General features: G+C 48.2%; 2 protein-coding genes and 1 long non-coding RNA gene across 4 annotated transcripts; all 3 read right to left on the reverse strand.

Annotated features, from left to right (window-relative positions):
• Positions 1-2479: 2479 nt before the first annotated feature.
• On the reverse strand, positions 2480-3935 carry LOC117852711 (uncharacterized). Its single transcript, XR_004639903.2, has 2 exons — positions 3798-3935; positions 2480-2945 (listed from the first exon to the last, which is right to left on the reverse strand). It is a non-coding gene; the product is annotated as an uncharacterized lncRNA (long non-coding RNA).
• Positions 3936-11601: 7666 nt separating this feature from the next.
• LOC117852710 (uncharacterized) lies at positions 11602-12756 on the reverse strand. The gene has a single exon (XM_034734921.2). The coding sequence runs from the start codon at positions 12546-12548 to the stop codon at positions 12222-12224; it is 327 nt and encodes a 108-aa protein (XP_034590812.1). The 5' UTR covers positions 12549-12756; the 3' UTR covers positions 11602-12221.
• Positions 12757-19869: 7113 nt separating this feature from the next.
• On the reverse strand, positions 19870-21462 carry LOC117852709 (uncharacterized). Of its 2 annotated transcripts, none has more exons than XM_034734919.2 (2): positions 20826-21462; positions 19870-20698 (listed from the first exon to the last, which is right to left on the reverse strand). In XM_034734919.2, the coding sequence occupies exon 2, from the start codon at positions 20685-20687 to the stop codon at positions 20337-20339; it is 351 nt and encodes a 116-aa protein (XP_034590810.1). In that variant the 5' UTR covers positions 20688-20698; positions 20826-21462; the 3' UTR covers positions 19870-20336. The 2 variants fall into 2 exon arrangements, with proteins under 2 accessions (XP_034590810.1, XP_034590811.1); XM_034734920.2 differs by having other exon boundaries at positions 20853-21460.
• Positions 21463-25244: the final 3782 nt, after the last annotated feature.

Consider the following 25244-nt stretch of genomic DNA (forward strand, 5'->3'; position numbering starts at 1 on the left):
ACAAAGCTGCGAGCTGCGGGAGAGCCGAAGCCGGCCACGGGCATGCCGTGGCCAGCCATCGACGGACAGGTGGAGAGCCCTAGATGTTGCGGCTTCTTCTGTTTCTGGCGGAGGGACTAGCCAAAGCCGTAGTGGAGCGGGCGGCGGGTGGCATAGGGGTAGTTGGAAGGGAGCTAGGCCCTTTCCATGGTGGTGCCGGCAGCTGGACACGTGAAGGAAGGTGGTGGAGCGGGGATGGCGCGGCGGCGGCTCGAGCGGGAAATGTCCAGCACGTGGTGATTGTTGTTTCCCGCTGTAGATTCCAAGTTTTAGCAATCAGTGTTTGGATTGGTATATTTAGGTCATGGAGAGAGGAATTTAGGTTATGACTAAAATAGCAATCCATATAGGTATGTTGTTGGAGCAAATTTTTTTGGTTGTTTTTAGGTATTCTTGCACTCTTTAGGTATAACAATCCGGTTAAGGTAAGCTGTTGGAAATGCTCTTAAGAATGGGATAAAGGGTAGGCAGAATAGCACTGAGCGGCGCAGACACCGGCGGGGTGAGAGGTTGGCAAAATTTGTTGTTGTTGATTAGATGCCTAAATTAGACTACACAGTTGGCATGCACGGTTTAGAAAGATCCAGTCCCAATAAAATAAGTTATTTCAGGATTAGAATTTGTCAAAAACAAATTGTTTTACTGTGCATACGCATGCGTCAAACATAGTTAATAAAAAGGGTAAAAACATATATCATTTTATCTTATTGTTAATCTGTCCTAATTTCTAGAATAACTTATAGGACCGAGGGAGCAGTGACTAAGACTTTAGAAACTACTCCCTCCATTAGTTTATTAGTTTATGATGTACGCATTTGCTCGGAAAAAACATTCTGGTTTGATCTGCGCATTCGCTGGGGACGCCAAACCTCTACTCGAGTTCTTCTCACGTGGGAATGTGGCTGGAACTATAGCCTACGACTCCTTTAGCTAAGTGTCCTCGGCAAAGAGTTTTTCTCATGTTGCCACAGGCAAGTGATGCTGATTAGGCATGCACACGCACACGGGGCTTCATTGTTGATTTGCACAATAGCCGATGTAACCACGTAAGGCTTGATTGACAAATGTTGTGGGGACATTTGAATTAAATTGATGATGTGAATATATATTAAATGCATAGGATTTCCCTGTTGGTCTACACCGTCAGGAACCTGACTGATCAGTTGTATCCTGACGGGAGGCTGCTGGGGAAACATGTTTATTCCTATCGGTGTATGATTCTTGACGGTAATTCCTGTCAGTTGTTGTAACAGTAGCTCGATCTGGTCGACTCCTCCCGTCAGGAACTACCAACGGGAATTGTTTCCTGTCGGACAACCGTCAGGAATAGGAATAGCCGGCTTATCAGGTACCAAATAGTATTTTTCTCTCACAACAAATCAGCCATTTCAGCTTTTCAGCTGGCTTATAAGTCCAGCCGAATAGGTTGTAGGTCTTTCCTAAGTAGCTGTCTCTGTCGGTGGGTTCCTGCCGGGGAACTGTCAGGAAACCTATTCCTGACGGTTTTTGGGCTGTCTTGCCGTGTGGAACCTCGTTCCCTGTGGTAGTGTAATAGACTTATGCAATTATGCCAAGAGGTTGGGAAAATAAAATAAGAGGGACAAAGATAGCATTTATATATAGTAAAAAAATCGTAGTGTAACAAATTTAGCCTTTGCTACCAACTTGGTAGTTCTAGTAAGTTGTTTTCTTTTAGCAAAATACTACGTTTTAACGAGTCGTTTTCTTCATAGTCACGGTTGTTGAATTTGGAGGCCCGTTAACAAATCCGGGCTGTCAGGCCCATCCTGGCCCAAATATGAGGGGGAAGTGAAGCCCAGATTTGTCGTATCTATCGGCCTTTCTGCATCGCTGTTTGCCGTGGGCCGTAAAGCGCGGCACATGACAGACCAAGGCCCGCCCCGCCCCGCAGGCCGCGGTACCGCACCCACCCGAGCGTTGGTTCGTTCCTTGACGATTTTGCTTGCGCGACCGACTCTATCCTCGCTTCTCGGAATGGCGTCGGCGACCGATGGAGTGCGAGATGACGGCGCGGACCCTTTCGTGGCGTACTGGCGTGCTGCAGAGAGCAGTGCCTGCGGCAGACGACGACCTACCGCACGTGCTGGCGCACCATCAGTGTTGGTCAAAAGTCACAGGTGGTGAAAGTTTTCGTATGCCCACTTGTTCGCTTTGATCGGGTCGCACGACGAAAACGGGGCAAATTTACTATCCACAACATGGGCTTTAGCAGCTAGCAGGTATGCGATGTGCATGCCCATTCGTCGTCTCGTCTCTATCTGACCTTGACTCTGGATGCGCAACGGACAAACCGAGAGAACGAGTGCCCTTTTATAGCTTTCTAATCTTTCTAATCGTAGCGGGGGGGGGGGGGGGGTGCGGGGGCGGCGTCTGTTTAGCTCTTGTTTAGTTCATCACCAACTCTCCAACTTTGGCACTATGCAAAAAGAAGATTCTCCATCACATCAAATTTGCGGTACATGCATGGAGTACTGAATGTAGATGAAATCAAAAACTAATTGCACAGTTTTGTTGTACTTTGCGAGACGAATCTTTTAAATCTAATTAGTCAATATTTGAACAATAATTCATAAATACAAACGAAACGCTACCGTGGACAACTAAACAGGGCCTCTTCTCCTGTGATGAACCGCTGATGGTTGAGAAGAATAATGGAACACGCAGACGCAAGCCCTCAGGTCAAACCTGGCCGCGAGCTTGTGCTTTGTGGGCCCCAAACTGATGCTTTCACACTATTGCGCTGTACGGTCATGAACTCTGTGGCTTGCCCAACGTTTGTCGCCCTGGCTATTATAGTGCGATAATTTTTTTTATTTGTATATATTCTCCTTTTTCCTGCTATCTGACTGCGGTTCTTCTCAGAGAAACGAGTTCCTGTCCACAAACTGGAAAAAAAAAAGGGAAAAGATGAAAATGACTAAAAACAGGAGGAGAGCTTGAGAGTATGCACCTCAGTCTCACGAAAAGTTCAATCTAGCTCCCACATATGAAGGTTTTTCGAGAACGTGGGGTATATGAACTTTATTTCTTGAAAACTTACAAACAACCAATTTAAATAGTGCCACAGAAGTTATCCACAGTGCTCGATTTTAATAGGGAGACAAATATAGCATACGTAGATTCCCATAGAGGAAAAAATAACAGAGAACTCTAAGTGGAAAATACCCTGTGTTGAAAAGGAAAGGAAAGTGCCAGGATAAAGGAAGAAAAGGTACGAATAAAATCAACTTATATGCGGTAAGCCAGTCCTTTATCTAAAAAAAATGCAATCAAGCCATGACGCGAAGGCAAGAATTGAAATCAAAAGGCATCACGCGTATTTTCGATTGATTGAGAGAAAATCCGAATCAGCATATGTATGCCAAGAACAGAACTGAAAAGACAAATTCGGTACGACGAGATCCAAGATCTTTTCTTTATTTTTTTTGGACCAAAAGGCACTTTGGCCCTGATTTTTATTGAAATCAAGAGATCCCATTCGCTGCCTTACAAAGTTCTCGAACCTGGGAATCACAAGTGAACCGTCCAGAAAATACACCTCTGAATGCTACCTGATACTCTAAAACTCTACCAGAAGATTCAGTACAACATCTCGAAAACATAGCTGGACCCTCCTGAGCTCAGACGCTGATGAGCTAGTAAACGGGGCAGAGAACATGGAGGACTACTAGAACGCCTACCAGTCTTGGCTACTACAGGTTGCAGGAGGGCCGTGGGGTGAAGAGATCAATTCTTACTATTTGTTGAGGCACCGGACGTCGTCGGCGCCGCCGAGGTATCAGTCGGCGACGAAACCCATCACAGCTCCGCCAAGCAGAGCCGCCGTCGTTGCTGCTGCGAGCGTCGCCTTCGCGAGACGGTCCAGCTCGGCTGCGCCTGCTGCGGCCGGGTTCGCGCGGCTGAGCGCGCGAACGTGCGCGACCAGGAGCAGCAGAGTGAGCCCGATGGTGGCCAGCACGGCCGGGAGCAAGGCGCTCGCCGCGGCCCGAGCGAAGGCACTCGCCGAGGTCTGGAACTGGATCTTGGCGGCGGTTTCGAGGGGTTCGATGCAGACGAAGACGGCTGCGAAGCCGAGGAGAATGGTAAGCGTGGTGGGGGAAGCCATGGCGGAGCTTTGGCGCAGTGGCTTCCCTTTTTGGACTCAAGGGAGGAAGAGGAGATGGCTTGTTAATGAATCTTTGCCTCTCCAATGTCAGATGGGTGATCTTATAGGCTCCTGGCTGACAATGATTGGCTGGCTCATGGGGCCAACCCATGGCCCATGGCCAGGCTCATTTCGAGCACACTTGCTGCACGCTTCGCTTTATCTTATTTAACCAGCTTATCAACCATCAAATAGTATTTTACTCTCATAACAAATCAGTCATTTCAATTTTTGAGACACAAAAATCGAGAACCATTCAGGCGCTCCACCATACTCCCATACTCCACATCAAAATAATCCACCAAAACATGCACGAAAAATTCAATCGAAAATATGAGTAGATGCACGATGTAATGATGCATGTTCATGCAAAATTTGAAGCTGAACAAAATTTTGTGCAAGGAGAAAAAAAACAAAATCAGATGAATAGGTGCGGGTTGTGGCTCCAAACGAACAGTACATCCAATCCGATTAAAAGCTGAAAAGTCTTTTTTTGTTTCTCCTTATTTTGCATGAACAAATTTTCGATTAAAAGCTGAACAAATTTTGCATGAACATGCATCATTGTATCGTGTATCTACCCATATTTTCGATTGAATTTTTCGTTGCATGTTTTGGTGGATTATTTTGATGTGGAGTACGGGAGTACCTTAAGGTGGTGTTCTCCACGAAAATCCTGACCGAATCCAAAGCACTACCGATGCATGGGGGCCCTCTGAATTATGAATCCCGAGCCAAAAGGGAAAAAAGGGGGCCTTTGCTTAGATGGAACCCGTTGGTTCTTTGTGGTGTGTGGAGGATATAAATCCACGAGGCAGGATATGAAAAAGTTCCTTTTTTTTTCTTCATGAAGAAATTGTCCAATGACAAGCGAGATCAGTTGGCGTCAGATTCCTCTGGCCTAATCACCCCATCCTAATCCTCATGGTCAATCCGACCCAGAACTATCTTATTCGACGTGCCTGTGCGCAACCTTGGCGGGGTGGGGTATTTTGGTTTAGTGAAAGAGATTGCAGTGGGGTGGAGGACAGCCAGGCAAGGACGCAAAGCGCAGACCATTCACGCGCTGAAATCAGCACTCGAGTCTTTGCTTATTTGTCTATCCATCGATCCATCCTGGCAGTGTTTTATATTGTCGGAAGAGCCAGTGTTGTAATAACCTGATTTTCCTAAACAAACTAGATGAAGGCTCCATTTACAAATGGTGGAGCGAGGGTAGAGCCAAGATTGACGAATCCCGGAGTAGGCCCCTGTACAGTAAGCAAATTACAGCTGAATCACCATCCCTGATCACTTTGCCTGCAAACCAGAAACGGATTCAATAAACCGCGACTGAAAGGGTACTTTTCCATTTATGCCTTGGTCGTCAGCCGACCTTCTTCTTTTTCGGATGGTCGTTAGCTGACCTGGATTCGCTCCCTTCCCCCAACCTTTATCACATTGATCTTCGTGTTCACCAAGGCAATCCAAATGCGCGCCGGCCGGAGACGGGCGACGGGAGCGCTTGTCAATCGTCAAACCACCAAACCGTCCGGCGAATCAGATCAGCTCTGGACCTTATCCTAAACGCAGCAGATAAGGGATTCCCTCACCTAATCCCGACCGATAGCAACGCAGCGAAGCCTTCTCAGAGTTCCATAACAGTGGTGGAATGATTCGCCATTGCTCCGGCGCAAGTTCAGCGAATTTTCGTTGAAGGAAAATAAACTACACCCGACGGCCTCAAGAATGCTCCCGGAAACTTCCCACCGTTCAATTTCCGCTCATTCAGCTTGGTCGATGCACCGTACCTGTCCCTCGTGCATGTCCGATCCTGTTCAACGGAAGCTGGGATCGGCACACTATATAATCCCCACAATGGCATGGCCTCTAGGTTCGACATACTCACACGCCGACACAACCATAGCGTCAAGCTAAGATGTGCCCATGGCGTCTGGCTCCTCGCTACTTGCTCGCTCCAAAGCATGCCATCTCAGTTACGGCCGGCAGGTCTCACGAGCTCAGGAGCCTACGAGGATCATCTAGTTCACAGCCATCAGGTGCCAGAACCCTGGAGCGCTTGGATTGGTGATCCCATCGGTGCGCGTCTGCTCAGTAATTCATCAAGGATCCTGAAGCCTGCAGTCAGCGGGGATGATCATGGAAAAGGTGAAGCAACGAATATGGTTTGGGACGGAGTCAGCGTCGTCGTCGTGTTCAGCTAGGGCCATCGAGCGTGCAGGCGTGCAGTGCTTGCCAGGACAGGCAAGAATGGCGCAGCGTACAGCGTTTCCGTTTGTCGGGGAAGCTGCACAGCAAGTATGATCAAGTCCATGGCTCAATTTATTAAGGGAATAAAGGAGGCAGCACGTTAATTATCAATGAGAAAATTCTAGTGAAGTTTGGTACGCCAAGGCCCAAGGGTGTCCTCGACGCATCGATACAGGTGTGCCCTGTTACTCTACCTCTCTTTTTTTTAAGTCTGCCATTTTTTTTTTGGAGATGTTTGTTTTCAATTCTGTGATTTTTTTTCACCGTAATGCAATGGAGACCCAATGGCCCTCGATTTTCCTATGTCCCAAAACAGCTTACAATAGAGATGAGGAATAGAAAAGGTTGCTTCATTGGCTTCTCTCCTTCCTCCTCAAGCAATAAGTAAAGTATTCTTAAAAATTACCACAATGCTATTGACAACCTGTTTTGCTAAACATTTTCTAAAATAGTTTTAACTTCATAAAAAATTATTTCACAATTGATACCAAAGTCAACCATTTTTGAATGAGTTAGTCCTGCCAAACAAATCCTTACTCGTGGGAGGAGCTAGGGAGCTGGGCTCCTCGTGGCGTGTTGGATGAGGAACAGAGTGAGACGTGGCAGCTGCCAAGCCAAACCTTATAATTCCACTACAACACTACCTGACCGACAGGATTGCATCATCTCACAGCTCTAGGCTATCATCTTCTAATCTACGACAAACCTCTGAATTAAGTCCCACCACATATAGTATGTTGAAATATACGATGCATATTTGGAACGTTCTAGAAGGTTTTGAAAATCACAAGAGGCTTTGACATGCATAAGGATAAGATCATGACAAAGTATGAAGGTTCTAGAAGACTTTGGAGATGTCAAGAGCTTAGAGTTGCCATGCTTCATGGCAACTTATGAATACTCTAGAACAAGATATTTATATGGTGAGATAGGGATGAGAGAAAGTTCTAGAGTTAGATATTTGTAAAGAAGAGCGTGGAAGTTGCAACATGGCAATACCACAAGGTCCATGAGCACCTATAAATAGAGGTGCTCCCCTCCTCGTAGCTATATCATGGCATAAGAGGTCTCAAGTAGCAGATTGCAAGGTAGCTATATAGTGTAGTGGTGTCATGGTAGGATAATCACACAAAGAGTGTGCAAGTGAGTCTTGTATCTAATTAAGTAGTGAATAAATGTTTGAGTTTCCTTGTAGAGAGTTGGTCTCCCGCATTGGTGTCAGTGCGAAGGTCTTCTCGAAGTAGTGTGGGTAAGGGTCTAAAAAAATGTGGTAGCACGCTACTTTGGTGCCACTTCTAGGAAGTCGGTGTTAAGTTCGAGGTGCCGATTTCTCAACATAGTACTAACCTAAAAGGTAACTGTGGTGCGTATCTGGTTCTTACCTACGACTTAGATAAAAAAAATTAATTGTTATCTGGTTGCACACTAACTAAGGTGTAAGCGTAACACAAATAGTTGAAGAAAGGTGAGTCCCAAGAAGTACGACTAACCAGAAAGTTGAGGCGAACGAGGACACGTGCCCCACTAAATTTCAATTCGTTATTTGATCTCACTTATAGAACTTGCTCTAAAACCAAACACATGTTAAATAAATTTGCTTGAGAGCGTTGTGACAAGTAGAAGCCAATGAGAAAAGAAGACAAGATCTTGGCCGTTGCATCACGATTCAGTGTATTGCATGAAATACCAAATGTGACACAAATGAGGCTAAAAATAGGATGGCTAGCTAGCTGAAAAATAGGATTATCTTTATGATTTGACACTCGTATCACAATAATAATATGTGAGATTACTTTGGATCAGGATGTCAAATTCTAAAAAGCTCGCAACCCAAACTGATTTTTTGCCACAATTTGTAAACATCTATATATCCGGGACAGCACTGTTGTCTGCTTGTTGCATGCTAAACATAGCTGATGTGACAAGTTGTTGGAAATAGAGAGATCCGAAGCGGCCGGGTGCAGCAGCTGATGTGGTCGCCCCGCACCGCTCGGGATGAAAGCTGACCGGGCATTTCTGTCTAAATATAGATAGCGCTGGAAAAGAATTCAAACCTCCCTCGGATGACGAACATGCCATTGCCACCACACATAGCCCGTGAAGCTCGCATGTCCTCACCCTGGTGTCCGAATCCTTGCTATATATACGCACGCGCGCGCGTCTCAGTTCCACCACCACCATCACAAACAACTAATCAACCGCGCAACAAGTTAAGGAAGAAGAAGATAGCAGCAGCAGCAGCTATGGCCGGCCAGCAGAGCACGAGGATGGTGGCGATGCTCCTTGCCGCCCTCGTGGTGGTGGCGGCGTCCCTGCCCGCGGCCACCGCCTACGGCTGCTACGACGACTGCTACGAGCGGTGCGCCAACGGCAAGGTGGACCCCGCCTGCACCAAGATGTGCAACCAGGCGTGTGGTCCCGACGGTGGTGCCGCCGCCGCCGCTGGTGGCGCTGCCGCCGCGCCCACAGCTTGATCATCATCATATCTGCTGCCGCCTGCATGCGTCCACACCATCTGTCTAGGATATGATTCGTCATCGCCCAACAACACCCTGCTATTATTACTAGTTTCCTTATTCATGGATCTTGTCGTCGTTCCTTTCTCGATCCCACTGTTGATTTCCTATTTTTCTTCTTATATTTCTTTCTTTGTTCATTCATGTGTTCCCATCCATCCATAAGTCGTTTCATTACTCGTGCAATTTGCCAGTGAATGCATACTTTCTACGTGACAAAATGGACCAAGAAACTGTGTGGAAACTAATTTGATCTCACTCATAGAAATCATTGTTCAGGTGTCCATAGCAAATGCGACACCTGAGGAACGAGCATGTTGCGATGGAACCACAATCATGGCCCGCACACAAGGAATTATCGGAAACTCACCGGCGCGCAGGCAGCAAAATTGCCTCGCTAGATCGGCGCTCCCGCCCGCCCACCCGCCGCCGCTGCATGCAAGCTCGCGTCGCGCTCCGTGGGATCTTGCTTACGCTCACACTTTGGGCGTTAAAACAGGATAAGAAGCCGTAGACGCAAACGCGCGCGGTCCCAAAGAAAGCTCGTGCCTATCCGGTCAGTTTCCAGATTTCTAGATGGCTGAGAGAAAGGGAAAGCGGCACCCAACGCGCGTCCCGCTCGTCACTCGACGATGTGGTGCACATCCTCTGCCTTGTGGGCTAAGGCATATTGGCATATGCCCGAGCGGGCCCTGTTCCATGGCGGCCGGGTCGCCGCCCGGTGCCACCCAGGAATGGAGGGCTCCCAGCCGGCCGGTGGTAGTGCCCGCCTGCCCGGGTCAAGGTCGTGCTTACTCTTAGCTCCTTTTCCATTAACCAATTGCACTGCGACGTGTCTCTCCTCTGGGCTCTGTTGAGTGGCTTCTTCTCCAACGGCGTACAACACAACCAGAGCGCAATAGGAATCGGCTGGACAAAATAACAGATCAAATCATTTTGTTTTACAAAAATAAAGAATCATCTCGTTACATATCAAGAACGGGTCGAGAATCTGAGTTTCGCCATGTGGGTTGGGTTGGGGCGGGGCGGTCCAAGTAATTGAGTTGTGGTTCGCCTGGAGCAGAACAACGGCATGAGCCCCTGTAGCTAGGTGGTGCGTGGAAACGGCAAGTCTTTGCCATCACATGTCAACGGTCAAAACAAGAAAACATCACCATGCAACATTCACGATTAAATCAATAATTCTTCCACGTTTCGGCATAGTGGATCCTGAATGATTCAATCTGCTGTGTGTACTTGTCAGCAAAAGTTTCCAGAGACAGAGAGCCAATCCACAGTTTACCCTGGAAGATGAAGGCCTTGTTTAGTTGGTCAAATTGGGAGGTGCCAAATTACTGTGCTGGCACTGTAGCACACTGTAACGTTTCGATTGTATTTGTGAATTATTATCCAAACATTGACTAATTAGGCTCAAAAGATTCGTCTCGTAAAGTACAACAAAACTGTGCAATTAGTTTTTAATTTTATCTACATTTAGTACTCCATGCATGTACCGCAAGTTTAATGTGACGGGGAATCTTCTTTTTGCATAGTGTCAAAGTTGGGAGTTGGGGTGAAGTAAATAAGGGCGAAATCATCGTGCACGCATGTACGTGTTCCCAGTTCCCACTGAGAGATTGATTGATGGACTACCAAGTACGCTAGTGGAATTATTGGATGTCTATACTCCCTTTTCCTGTTACTGAATCTTACTCTTCTTTTCCTTGAAAAAAGAAAATCTTACTCTTCTCAAAAGAGAAGGAAAAATAAAAACAAAAGAAACAAAAGAAAACGAAAACGAAAATTCATGTGTGTTCTATAATCTTAAGGGGATATATAGTTCAGTCCAACTTACCTATCTCAAGGTTGGTGTAAACAAAAACCTAGTAAAGCGAGTTTAATACGAAATGGAGATAAGAACTGTTCACAGTAACAGTGCGGGTCAACGCACAAGGCAGCCTCACTTAAAAGCCTTGAATTCTCCACCAGGAAAAATGAGGGCAAAATATTTAGGACATATATTTTGATACTGCTGGTAGTACAGAAAACTTAAGTGGAAAAGTAAGCGTTGAAAAGCCCAAAGAAGCTTTAGGCCTGGTTTGGTTTCTCCTGCTTATTTTTAACACCCGTCGCATCGAATATTTAGATACTAATTAGAAGTATTAAACGTAGACTATTTACAAAACCCATTACATAAGTGGAGGCTAAACGGCGAGACGAATCTATTAAGCCTAATTAGTCCATGATTTGACAATGTGTTGCTACAGTAAATATTTGCTAATGGTGGATTAATTAGACTTAATTAGGCTTAATAGATTCATCTCGCCGTTTAGCCTCCACTTATGTAATGGGTTTTGTAAATAGTCTACGTTTAATACTCCTAATTAGTATCTAAACATTTGATGTGACATGTGCTAAAAATAAGCAAAAGTAACCAAACAGAGCCTTAACAAAAAGGGGGGGGAAGAGAAAAGAACTTAGGCTAGCCTTCTTATTAAGAAGAAGAAAAAATCAGTAGCAATCCATTTATGCTTTTTGCATGCGTATTAGGCCATGACTGTTTCTATCTGAGTGAAATCATCAGTCCAATCTCTCCAGCTTCTCGTTCAAGGGAAACATGAAACACATGCTTCTCCTTCAAGTAAGAGCGAATCATCAAATCAAAATTAGCATTTGTAGCATACAAGAAAACAACTGAATGACTTTACAACAGCAACAGAACAGGATCCAAGATCTGGGCGGGAGCAGGTGGTGGAATCAAATGGTTGACTTATTTTAGGGGACGTTTGGATCCTTAACTAAAGTCTAAGTACATGTCACATTAAATATTCGTAGACTAATTAGGAGAACTAAATATGAGTTAATTATAAAACTAATTACACAGATAGAGGCTAATTCGCGAGACGAATCTATTAAGCCTAATTAGTCCATATTGTTATGCTACAGTAAATATGTGGACTAATTAGGCTTAACAAATTCGTCTCGCGAATTAGACTCCATTGGTTTTGTAATTAGTTTATATTTAATACTCCTAGTATACACAGGAGAACCAAACACCCCCTACCACAGATCCAACCGCGCAGTACACACCACCATTTAAGGAGGGCCAAAAAAGCGTCCTCTTTACTGGCCTCAAACATTTCACATGCGAGCATACAAGCACCCGATCCCCCTCACAGACCAGGCCAGTCAGACACGCTGAGCTAGTGGCCTAGTACTCCTTCCTACAAACAGAGCAGAGGCCAGAGGACCTGAAGGTTCTTACTCGTCGTTCAGCCAAGCCACCCAACGTCGTCCGCGCCGCCGAGACGGGGAACCTCACCGGCGCCGAGGCCGAGCCGCACCGCGGCGCCTGAAAGGAGAGCAACCACCGCCGCCAGAAGGGTCGCCTCAGCAAGGCGCGCCACGAAACGGGCGCCGGCGCCGCCCGCGTTGGCACGGCCGAGCGCCCACACGTGCGCGTACGTGAGCAGCGGGGTGAGCGCGAGGGTGATGAGAACGGCCGGGATGAGAGTGGCGGTAGCTTCTTTGAGGAGGTCGAGGCAGCAGAAGACGGCGTAGAAGCCGAAGAGAACGGTGAGGGTGGCTCGGGACGCCATGGCAGTTGCCACAGCAGCGGCGGACTGAAGGGAGGGCGAGGCGGTGAGAGATCAGATTAGTCTCGGAATCGATCTCGGCCTCGACGGATCTTTTATAAGCCAGTGGACGGCAGAGATAGGAGCGGTCGATTCAAATCGGCCTTGCGATTCGTGCCCTCTATATCAGGTGGTATTTGCATTTTTAGTTCGGATTAAAATTCATGTCATATACAATATTCGAAGGCTAATTAGGAGGATTAAACATGAGCTAATTATAAACTAATTATAATTCACGAGACGAATCTATTAAGCCTAATTAATCCATCATTAGCACATGTTTACCAGAGCATCATATTATCAAATTACGAACTAATTAGGCTTAATAGATTCATCTCGCGAATTAGCCTCCATCTATGCAATTGATTTTATAATTAATCTATAATTAATAATTATATTAGTATCTAAACATTCGATGTGATAGGAATTAACACCCACCCATTCTCATTGGTCGTGGCTTTCAAAAAGAGGAAAATGTTCACGGCTCAGGGCCGCCAGCTCAAGTACAGAGCACACTTGGGTCCTCCTGTCTCCTGACAGGTTGCTACTTGCTACCAGCCACGTATGCGCGGCGTATGCTTGCCGTGTGTCGACTTGTTCCCGTGGGGAGGGACGAGGGAGAGAGTGCAGGACAGCTGGATAGGGAGGAGGGACAGTGCAGCGTCCATGACCGATGACCACGAGCTCGTGAGAGGAAAATGGCGCCACAAAAATCTGGGCGAATGGGACAAGGGAAGTAGGGAACCACCTCAAAAGCACAGCGTGCAATCTCTGAAATCTTAACCCCAAACAAAAAAAAAGGCGCCATTGTTTAAACGCAACACGTTGAATCCTACATAACCATGCCTCTAGATTAAGCCTTAAGCAACTTCTTTGCATTATTTTATCGTGGGAAGAGTCAACTGGCCTATTTCGGATGGACTTATACTCGGCTGAAAACCTGAAACGGCTGATTTATTGTGAGAGAAAAATATTGTTCGGTGCCTGATAAATTGAAGCGAACAGAGGGAACATCTACACCTCCTCTGGGATGATGGAAATCCGTCTTCTTTTTCAACAAGAAGAAGCTGTCAAAATGCCCTGCTATTCGCTGCCCTCAGGATAATGGTCGATTCCCCAAGCCTAATAGCCTAATCAATCAGTAATCACCTCATCATGTCCTCGTAGCCATTGGACGACCCGTCACACGTTCTGCCTGCAATTGAAAATTGCTTGGCCGGCGCATCCACCACCAATGGTGGAACCGTGTCTTTGTGGGCTACAGCCTACAGCCTTAGCACACAAGCTGTCCGTAAACGTCAGCTGCTAATGCCATCGGATCGTCACCGTCCTCGGGGTAACGGGAGCACACGAATCCTTGTTTTGTGTCGATTTTTTTGGCCGAGAATGCCAGTACCTCTGAATTCTCCATTCTTGTTGGTTTTGCCGGTCAACCAAGAACAGGCACCTGACTCCCCAGTTCCCTGATCCACCCTGCTGCAGACTCACAGTCACGCGCATCATCATGCACGAAAGCCTTCACCATGTACCTGACGGCATCAGAAAATCGATCGGTCGGTCAAGGCTTCTTCCCCGAGTTGAGTTTCGTTCGAGCACGGAACCTCTTGGGCGGACATTCCATTGGAACATTTTTCCGTGCCACAGCCACGGCCAGTCCTGCGAAAAAGTTTGGTACGCCGAAAGCTTACCGGTGCTACGGTTTCTTGTGCGGAAAAGTGCTAATGATCTTGGGATCACACTTTGTTTCCTTCATCCACGCTATTAAGTTCTTGTAACAGCGCCACGCACGGGGTCGCGGGGTGATTTGTTTTGGAGAAAGGAAAGCGAGTGGAGGAGTGGGACAGGAGAGCTGGGACTGGGAGAAAGCGCAAGCACCATGGACACATGCAGGTGCCGAAATCTGGACCATGTTTGAGCGCAATTGTTTAACGGGATCCACTGAACGTGAACCATCTTGTCATTGTGCCAGGATAGTTCTTGCCAACAAAGCTAATTTAGAAATGCAGAGTATTTCGTTGTCTAATGAAGAGTCAACATCCTTGGGCCCGCATCCCTCCCAGGGTTACTACCACTAGCAGTTGTTAATGATCCCTACACCCCTAATCAGTGCGCTAAACATCTCATGCCAATCCTCACGGTAACGGGGCGAACGCTTCCACGACCGAGTACTTTTTCGTCGGGGTGTCATGTGATGTGCGCGACGCGACCTTGGCGGGAGTGGGAGTGTCCACCAATGGGACTCTGTGCCACGTACGCCAAAGCTGAGGGCCGACGAGCCAGCGACCGTACGCGCTGCCCCTGGTACCCCAATCATGCTCATAAACTGGGACTATAAACTGGGATTATAACTGGGACACTGCTCCAATTAGTAAAACTTTTTCTTGTGTGCCTTTATATGGTCGCTGGTACGAGTTGACCTGCCGATTACCTTCGTCTGTCGATGACGTTCTTCTACCGCTAAAGTTCTTTTCTTCAGATTTTTTACCGTATACGTATCCCCACTTTTAGCAGGACAACGACAGCCATGTTGATCTCATCTTCCGTGCTGACCAGGGCAATCTCGAAGGAATATGATCCGCTCTGCCGGAATTCCTTATGACATGCTGTCACAGGCGCGTGCCAAACCATCAAACCGCCTGCCTAGTCCGAGCTCTGGCCTTTGGTGTGAACTGTGAAGTGCGAACCGATGACATCCATGGGGTCGTCTCGGCCGGTGTGACCACCTCCTCATCCTAGACGGATTACACGAGGATCTCCACCTAATCCCGGTTGATAGCAACAAGGCAAAGACTTGTCGGAGTTCCATTCGAGCACGGAACAATCCCGCCATTGCTCGGGCGCAAGTTCGTCGAATTTTCGCGAGAGATTAAAGTAACACTCGGCGGCCTCAATAATGCTTGCAGAAACTTCCCGTCGTTGAATCCCGATGGGGAAGACGCATCAGACTGCGCTCATCCCGCTTATTTTCCTGCCTTATATAAACCACACTCTTCTGTCGATCGACGCGCCATGTCGATCATACATGTCCTGTTCAATGGGAAGCAGGATTCGTGCACTATGTGTGCAGCCAGGCATGTCGCTCAGACTTGCTCGCTCCAATTCTCCAAAGCAAGCCATCACCTTCGGTTACGGCAGAGGTGCACGAGCTTACGAGGATCTAGTTGACAACCATCAGGTGCAAAAACCCCGGAGAGCTTGGATTGGTGATCCCATCGGCGCGTCTGCTTGACTAGTTCATCGGGAGCGTCGGACAGAGCAGGTCACAGAATACGCTCAAGGCTGCAGTCAGCAGGGATGATCATGGAACAGGTGAAGTAACTGCTTTGGGAATGAACCAATGCCTTCGTCTTCAGCTAGTACCATCGAGCGTGCATGGATGGGCTTGCACTTGCTGCACGCAGGACAGTCAAGAATGGACAAATGGTGCAACGTACTTCGTCTCCGTTGTGGGGGAGAGGCTGCACCTGCACAGCTAGTATGATCCAGTTATCCATGGCTCAATTTAAGGGAAAAGAGGAGGCGGCACAATTTCAAGGACGAAATTCCAGTGAACTTTGGTATGCGGTTGTCCTCGACTCATCGATACAGGTGTGCCTTGTTACTCTGTATCTATTTTTCAAGTCTAACATTTTTGGGAGATGTTACTTTTCAGTTGCTTGAAAAAAAATGTTTTTTTTTTCCCGTCGATGCATCTCAACCCTTACTATCTCGATCCTATGGCCATCATTTTTTCCTTCATCCTCCATTCATGTGCCTACGATCTCAATCCTATGACCAATTTTTTTTGTCCTTTGCCTCCATCATCCATGTGTCTACGATCTCAATCCTAAGATCATCATCCTTCGTTTTTGTAAGGGATTCATTTTTTTTGTTCATGGTAGTTATATTATGAGTGGCCAATAATTCAGTTTTCTTTAGAGTCTACCGGATTGTTTTGTGAAAATTTCTACAATTCATCCTTTTTTCTAGCGTGTCTTGTAACCTGTAAGGACTAACGTAGATGCTCTAAAATGAACCTTAAACCATGTGTCAATAGTAATAGTAAGATTGGTGGCATGCATCAATTTTCGACTTCCCCGACCATGCAGAAGCAGCTAGCACGCACCTTTTCCGGTTTGTGACATCTCCACCGAACCCATGTCTTGGTGCTCATCTCTTCCACCGAGTTGCCTTCTACTCCCTTCGTCCCAAATTGTAAGTCATTCCAAGAATCTTGGAGAGTCAAAGCATCTCAAGTTTGATCAAAATTATAGAGAAAAATATAAAGATTTATGACATCAAATAGATGTACTATGAAAATATAATTGATAAAGAATCTAATGATACTTAGTTGACATCATAAATATTATTATATTATCATATAAATTTGGTCAAACTTGAGATACTTTGACTCTCCAAGATTCTTGGAATGACTTACAATTTGGAACGGAGGGAGTATTTATTTTGACTTTTTTAGGTACATAGTTTTTGTTATATATCTAGACATAATATATATCTAGGTGCATAGCAAAAATTATGTATATAGAAAAGTCGAAACGAATAGTAATTTAGGACGAAAGCAGTAAATTCTAAATAGGAGTAGCTCCTTATGCTCGCGGACCAATAAACCTTTCCATTTTAGGAGTTACTGTGCTTTTTAATTAGGATATCCAGCTGCAACACTGAGCCGTAGACGAGACGAGGAATCAGCGTCCTGATTTGGCACATCACTTGAGCTTTTCATAAAATCGTTGCGAATTCTGACAAGTTTTGGCATAAGCGTTGTCACAACAACAACAACAATAATAAGAGCTTGTTGGGACGGTAGGGGGGACGTCAACCTCCCCTGTTTCTACAGCCCAAGGAGAACAATTTTACGCGTTCCTTGCCCCTTAAGGCTGGCTAATATTCTCTTGGAGCACTTAGGAGGACTTGATCAAACTGGATCGTCGTCTCATCCGCTCCGTTCCAAAGAAAAAGCATGCGTGGACCGAACGAGGCGTGACAGTGTGAACACTTGCCAATCGGCTGTTTGCTTGTAGCGCTTCCCTTCCGTTTTCAACCATTGAACCACCTCCTCTAGCGCATCAGTCTCCCTTTGCTCCTGTCGCCATTTTATTGTATCGTCTTTGACAGCTGAAATTGCACGGTTGCTGCTACTATTTTACTGTATTTGTTTTGGGATTTGAAAATCTACCTCCATCTCCAGCGCGTGACACAGCTAAATTTTGGGAAAGAAGGCAAGATAAAGCTGCAGGGTAGGTAACTCAAACTCGACTAGAAATGGTGAGACAAAATACTATACACCATACGTCATACAGAGGTTACAGCTTAGTTAACTGCGAGTCTACAGCATGCTTATCCAAACAGGTGCTCTTCGACTTCTTCATCAGGCCAAGCAGGACACCGAGTTCGGTAGCTGAACACCCGCCGGAGCGTCGACACCTCTGTGTTGTAACTGGAACAGGAACTGGGACTGTCCAGGTGTGGCCGTATCCTGGGCGTGTGGTGGAAGATTCCAACGACTCCATAGACCAGTCTCACTTGGCTCTAGCTGGATTGAAGGATTCGTGGTCAAGAACTATCCTGGAAAAAAGTATATGATAAAATTGGCAAGGATCTACAGAGATATCATGGAGAATCTAGCTCGCCGCCGGGATGAAAGGAGAAAATGTCGCAGTGAGTCATCTCCACATAGCTTAATTTGGTCGGTGCACGGTTTTGTTGTCTGCCTTTGCTGATGTAATCGCCGTCTCACCTCTGGCCGCATCCCGGCGGCGAGCAGCCACCGCCTACGGCGCCAGCGAGGAACATGAACGCGACGAGTGGCACGGCGAGCACTGCGAGCAAGGTGGACGCAAAGGTGCAGGCCAGGCCAGCGAGCTGCCTGGGGGTCCCCGGTGGCATGGGCGGCGCCGGGGTCACGTGGAGAAAGACTAGGATCACGCCGAGGAGGTAGGTGATCGGGAGGGTGACAAGGACGACGGCGACGGCCGCGTCGAGGACGGCGCTGCGCGGCGAGACCCCGTCGAGGAAGTCGAGGATCGGGGTGAGGATGTAGGCGCAGCCGAGCGCGACGGCGAGCGCGAACTTGGCGGCGCCGGCGACGGAAGCCATCTCTGATGGGTACGGAAGAAGCGGTGCGGATTCGGAAGTCGGGGGAAGAGCGAGGCCGCCGGTGCCGTGGTACGGGGCGCGGGCCGGGAGCGGTGCGTCAAGAGGAAGAAAGCCACCTAGCACGAAGATGCTGTGTCACAGTAAGAATTGAGGCAAGAACTCGAGAGAGAGGTGGAGGTTGGAGTCATGGAGAAGATGAGATCACCTGAGAGCTCGATGGATGGACGATGGAGTGGCTCTCCTCTTCGAGCCGCGCTTGCTGTTGCCGTTGTGTGAGCGGAAACGGAGGAGAAAAGCAGAGGAGGCAAGGAAGGGAGGCGGCAGCGGTAGGCCGCCAGGCGGGCCAATATATAATGCAGGACAGAAAATTTACCGCCGCGTCCACGAGACTGCAAGCCTAGTTAACTGGTCCACTCGTCCAGGACTAACCTGCCGGCTGCAAGACTAGTTAAGTGGCGCGAGGTTTGGAAGTCGATTTATTAGTCATCAACAGTATTTTTCTCTCATAACGAATTAGTGTCGTCAAGGTTGAAGAAGGATGATATGGAATTAGCGGCATCACGCGAGATAAGAATAATGCAAGCGAAATGCCCGGTTTCAGGCGCGCCGCGTCGTGCTCATATGACGCGGCAAGTTGCCAAGCGTCGGCTTCCGCACAAGGGGACGTGAGATTATACCATCATCTGCACTTCCCATGCCCAAATATCTTTTGGAACGAACGGGGGCGTGAGCCAATGGGCTGTTTTGCTTGCAGCTCCCCTCTTTGAAAAGTAACGACCGGCAGGCGCCAGCCCTTCCTATCAACCTTTGTTGCTCCGTTTGTTTATGTTGGCATGGTGCGCGCCGCTCATCTTTGACCGTTGAAAAGAAATGGCACAAATTAGCATTTGATTGATTTCGGATCTAACAAAACCATCTCTAATAAACACACCCAAAATTCAGCCAAAAGGAGACTCAGAACCAGGCAGATCATGTGCACAAGAAACGCAACATACTCCGTCGTGAATAAAATAGAACAAGTATTTTGCTTATGGATATGAGCACAAAAGGGAAATAGAAACTATGAAAACCAAAAAGGTTGAAACAGAGGCTAAAGTGAACTATAGAAAAAGAATTTATGAAACGGGACGGGTAATCTCCTACTGATTATATATTAATAAAAAAGAAGAAATGACTGATTGTACAAAAGTGAAAGGAAGAAAGAAAATTCTTCTCCAATTTGTGTATATATACATACAGCATTACGTACGTTACAGCTGCAATTTCGCCCGATCCAGACCAAACAAGGCACTTAGAGAAAGAGAAAAAACTCAATGAATGGAATGGTGAATTTTGGTACATCGTGAAAAGCTTGCACAGGTACCATAATAGGCGACTCGCTAGCTCATAACCTCACAACAAAGCTACAACTAGTAGTAATTTGATTGGTTCATCTGGCCAAACAGGACTGCGTCGCCACCTCCCTTCGCTTCATCCGTGCGATGAGTCATTTGCAGCTGCTGCGGCACACTGAACTAGGATTCCTGGTCAGGAATATAGTTCCTTCAAAAGAAACACGCACGCACGCACGCGCGCACACCCACGGCATATCGATCTGGAAGGAGAATCAATTGCAGTGGCTTATCTCCTCCAGAGACTTGCGTTGGCTCACCTAGCTCACAGACCACCTCGCGGCGGCCAGCCGCCAGCGAGAAACCAGAGCGCGATAAGAGGCACGGCGAGCACGACAAGCACCGCGGCCACCATGGTGCAGGCGAGGCAGGCGAACCGCCTGGCCGGCGCCGGGTCCGGTGGCAGGGCCTGCACCGGTGCGAGCCGGAGCTGAAGGAGCACGATGCTCATGAGGTAGGCGAACGGGAGAGCCACGAGGACGACGCCGACCGCGGCGTGCAGGACGGGGCCGAGCGGCGTGGCGCCCTCGAGGAACTCGAGCAGCGGCTTGATGATGTAGGAGACGCCGAGCGCCACGCAGAGCGCGAACCGGGGGGCGTCGTTGAGCTCAGCCATCAGCTCCTCCCCTGAGAGCACCGGGAGATCCAGCAGGCGGTGAGAACAGATCGTTAGCGACGGGGAAGAGGAGGGAGAGGCGGCCTCAATTTTTATTTGAAAGAAAAACTAGAACGAGCCAACGAGGAGAGACCGTACCAGAGAGTAGATGGTGAGTACTCCTACCTCGAAGTAAGCTCGTGCAAGAACTCGATCAGCTCGATCTCTTGCTCGCACCGCTTGTGGTTGCCGACTTGCCGTTATCTGCTCTACTCCGCTCCAGAGTCCAGACGACGGGTAGGCAAGGGCCGGTGGTAGCGGAGGAGTTGCGAGTTGCCGAAGTGGGACAGCACCGCTATGTAGGCCTCCCAAACGACCGCCGGCGCAAGGCCAAACTCAGAAAAAGAAAAGAAAAGAAAAGAAGACCCAAGCGAGGAGCCGAGCACGGACTGGATGGATGGATGATGGGAGGAGGAACGCGGAAAAGACTCGAGGAGTTGCGCACCGTAGCAGCCGATGTGTGTCCTCTCCGCGCGCTCTGATTCTGCATCCAGTGGCGCCTTGCCAATAGGCCCGTCGGCATCCGGCCTGCTCGCTTTAGCTTATTCAATCGGCTTATCAGTCACCGAACAGTATTTTTCTCTCATAACAAATCAGCCGTTTCAGCTTTTCAACCGGCTTATAAATCCAGCCAAACATGCCCATCGGCTATGGGCAACCAAACGTATAGCACAAGCCTCGACAAGAAAACCATCCCGCTGCTGGCTGCCTGGCTCTGGTGACCCAACCAGACGGTGAGACGGATGACTCTGCTCAGGCGGTCTTGGATCCGGGTGTTGTGTACAAGGCGGTCGACGTTGACCTCGCCAGCGGTCACCGCAGACTCCTGCCGCGCCGTTTTGGCTCTTCCTCGCCTGTATCTCCTCCCTCCACGGGACTTTAATTTCCAGGCGCCAGACGAAGACGGCGGACAGCCCCACCGGCTGTGCCGACTACCGAGCTTGACGCCAGAGAGTCAGCTTGGGACAGCATATCGTTCTGTTGTTCATCGATCTCGGTGCAATAGGGTGCCTGCCGTCTCCGCCACATCACTAGTGCATGACCGTATGACACATGCTTCATGGAGTCGAGATGGGTGTGGGGTCCGCAGGCTCCACGCGGACCCACAGTTTGCTGCTTGCGCGGAACAGTTCGCACAAGTGGTTGGCGCTAGCTGCGCCACGTCACAGATGGTGGCTCACTCAGCAAATAGAAGGTAAAGGCTAAACCTCACACGACTTTTTTGGCTGTTGGATGGCGATCTGGCACTCCAAGTTCTTCCCACACCACCATTTTACTTTGTCTCTCTGACTTATTGGTCATTGCGCTTTATTTTAGTATCTAGTCTTCCCCTTTTTGGCTATTTGGATTCGAGGAAATGAGCCGAGAATTAGCTAGTTTACCGCAAGCTAGCTAGTAGCAACACCACCAGGGCCAATAAACAGTGTTGCCTGACTAGCTTATTGGTCATCAGTGGCGTAGAGGAAGAACACCACCAGGGGCACCTCGATGAAGACGAGCAGCACGCAGACCAGGATGACGCCCAACGCGACGTACCTCCAGGCCGCCGCCGGCGGCGAGGGCGCGGCCGCCGCCTGCACGCTCGGGGCTGCGCGCGGGGGATCGCTCCAGGAAGTCGAGGAGCGGCTTGAGGAACATGCACATGCCGATGGCGACGCGGAGGGAGAAACCCTGGATAGGTCGGGGTGGGCGGTCGCCATGCTCGCAGAAACTGAGCAGGCTGCTGAGCCGAGCTGCTGGCAGGCGTGAGCGTGAGGTGGTGGCGAGAGATGAACCTGCAACGGGAAATGGAGCTACTGATCGAGCTCGCAGCAGGTGCGGGAATGGACGAGTGGTGATGGGAACGGAGGGGACAAAGAGGATGATGCTGGTTATACAGCCATTTTCGGGTCGGGCCTAGGTTACTGTTTTTGTCTTGAGCTAGGTGTTGATCAACTGCGACATAAATGCCATCAGATGGCCCTGGCATCACTCCGGTGTGGCATTCCTCGGGCCCACCAGGGCAGTGCATTAAATGGGAATCTTCTTCCCGGTTGCCGAGCCCCTCCGACGACAACGGGCAACGACGGGAGTACAAGCTGTGTGTGAGAGAGAGGCTGACGGAACGGGCCGACCTGTCGGTGACTGAGAAGGAGCGAGACGGTGGCGCCTTTAGCCGGGGCGCCTCTGGCGTCACCCCCTCGGGCGGAAGGGGCCGGCGTGGGCCGTGTCCCAAGCAAGGCGGTGGAGAGTAATTTGGGCTGATGTGGATTTCGACCCAGGGCGGGTGTCGGTGGTTTTGAAGGCCGGAATTAAATAATTCTAGAACATATGCTTAAACCTTAAATTATTTGCAGAAGATCTTACTCCTATCGAAGTGCTAAAAAACTCGGAAGGATTGAGACGAAACAAATCACGTATTTGCAGGCTTGCAGCACAACGGACCTGTTTGTTGGTTGTTATTAGTAAGGCACTATGAGTCTATGACAGGCCCAATAGGCACTACTACCTTGTCACTTGGCGCTTGGCAGCTCAGCTTGTGTACATTACGAAAACAAGGACCAAGGACGTCCAGTATTTGAGATTGAGCTTAAGGAAATGAAAAACAAATCTAGGTTGCACTATTAAAGTTCCCCATTGCAACGTGCCGAATGATTGGTAGTCTTGCACACCCTACTTTTCAAAAAAAAAAAAGTCTTGCACACCCAACAGGAGCATCCCATGCTTGGTGGCCCCGTGTTCCGTTCTTCCTCCAGGCCTAATGACAAAACTGGGGTCTGATAGCATCTCCAACAAACTACCTATTTTTAACTCTCTATTTAACTCTATAACCAAGTTGATAAAAAGATTTTGTTGCTCATTCCAGCAGACTATCCATTTTCCATTCTCCAAATCCCAACATCTATTTTTCTCTCTAAAAATCCGTACTCTCCATCCACTCCAACAACCTCTCTATTTTGTATTACAACATCTCCATTTTGCACTCTCCATTCTATCAATTACTGCGCGTGGGATCCACACTTTGACTTGTCAAGTTTGGCAAGTGGGAGGTGAAGGATGGCAAGTGACATAGGGGTGTTGGACGAAAATGTACGGTAAGGGTTTATGCGTACAAAATACTGTACAGCACCTACAGGATCATTGAATGTACCACCATTGCTTGCATTGTACGGTGTACCAACCGTGGAGTACGGGCAACTAGGGCATTTGCACGGGGGTGTTTGGATCCTGGAGTTAAAGTTTAGTCCGTGTCACATCGGATATTCGGATGCTAATTAGAAGGACTAAACGTGAGCTAATTACAAAACTAATTGTAGAACCCCTAGGCTAAATCGCGAGACGAATCTATTAAGCCTAATTAATCCATCATTAGCGAATGTTTACTGTAGCACCATATTGTCAAATCATGGACTAATTAGGCTTAATGGATTCGTCTCGCGATTTAGCCTAGAGGTTATGAAATTAATTTTATAATTAGTTTATGTTTAATACTCATAATTAGTATCAAACATTCGATGTGACAGGAGCTAAAAGTTTAGCCCGGAGATCAAACACCGCCGCAGTTTCGGAGTGGTGGTGCCAACACATGGACACAGGGGCGCCGGGCCGTTGGCGCGGTCCAGCACCGGACGGCGGACGGTACGGGCCAACGCCCAACAGTATGCTGTGCGCGAGCACGTAGTAGCTACTCGTAGGCTAGACTGCTAGTAGCAGCAACGAGCGCGCGCACACACAGTGGGCCGTGTGTGGGGCTCCGGCTCCGTCCGGCCGTCGCACGGCCGGCCCGGCACGGGCCACTAGTGCGCCCAGCAGCTCGTCCTGGCAAAAGCGCAGCGGGCTCGCGTCGACCGCGTCACAGGCTCCACCGGGCTCGCGGCTCGCCACTGCCGCGCCGCGCTGCCCCACCAGTCCAGTCCAGTCCACGGCCCGTCCTCGCTCTCCTGTGCACATGCCACTGCGGCACCAAGCGCACGGTTTGACCTCCCACTCCGGCCTTAAAAACTTGGATGATTGGTTTTGGAAATCCAGAGGAGATACTCCTTTTGACATCATTATCTAAAAAAGTACCTGGTGAATGTTAAACCATCGAAACTCGAGCTGAAGTGGGCATTTAGCACAAACCAAGCCAAGCCAAATTTAGGATTGGAATGGCCTTGCAAAGCCAAATTGGGCATCTAGAGGAGTATACGATTTTAGCCCAAAAAAATCACTAAAGAACACACGTCAAATTTGAGATTGGAATGGCTTTGCAAAATTCTACGCACACGTCAGATTTCGGAAATCAAATTCAAACCAAATATGCATGGGACTAGTGACATAACATGATGATATTTCAACAACATTTTTATGCCATTAAGTTGGTTACAAAGACTTTTGGGCTAGGCTGGTGCCAATTTAATGGCATTTTTAAGTGGTAGTTTCATTACCACTTTTGTCTTCAAGTCACCTCATTAATTAAGAATGAAATCAGCATTGAGGCCGGTCTAACGTCGTCTAAGTATCTTTATTTTTTGTTTCTTAGGAGGTCTCGAAACTATT

This window comes from Setaria viridis, chromosome 4 (assembly GCF_005286985.2).
Source record: "Setaria viridis chromosome 4, Setaria_viridis_v4.0, whole genome shotgun sequence".
NCBI classification, from domain to species: Eukaryota; Viridiplantae; Streptophyta; class Magnoliopsida; order Poales; family Poaceae; genus Setaria; species Setaria viridis.

Coding starts and splice junctions, on each gene's coding strand:
- LOC117852709 (XM_034734919.2), bottom strand. CDS start 20,687: ATGGCTGAGCTCAACGACGCCCCCCGGTTCGCGCTCTGCGTGGCGCTC.
- LOC117852710 (XM_034734921.2), bottom strand. CDS start 12,548: ATGGCGTCCCGAGCCACCCTCACCGTTCTCTTCGGCTTCTACGCCGTC.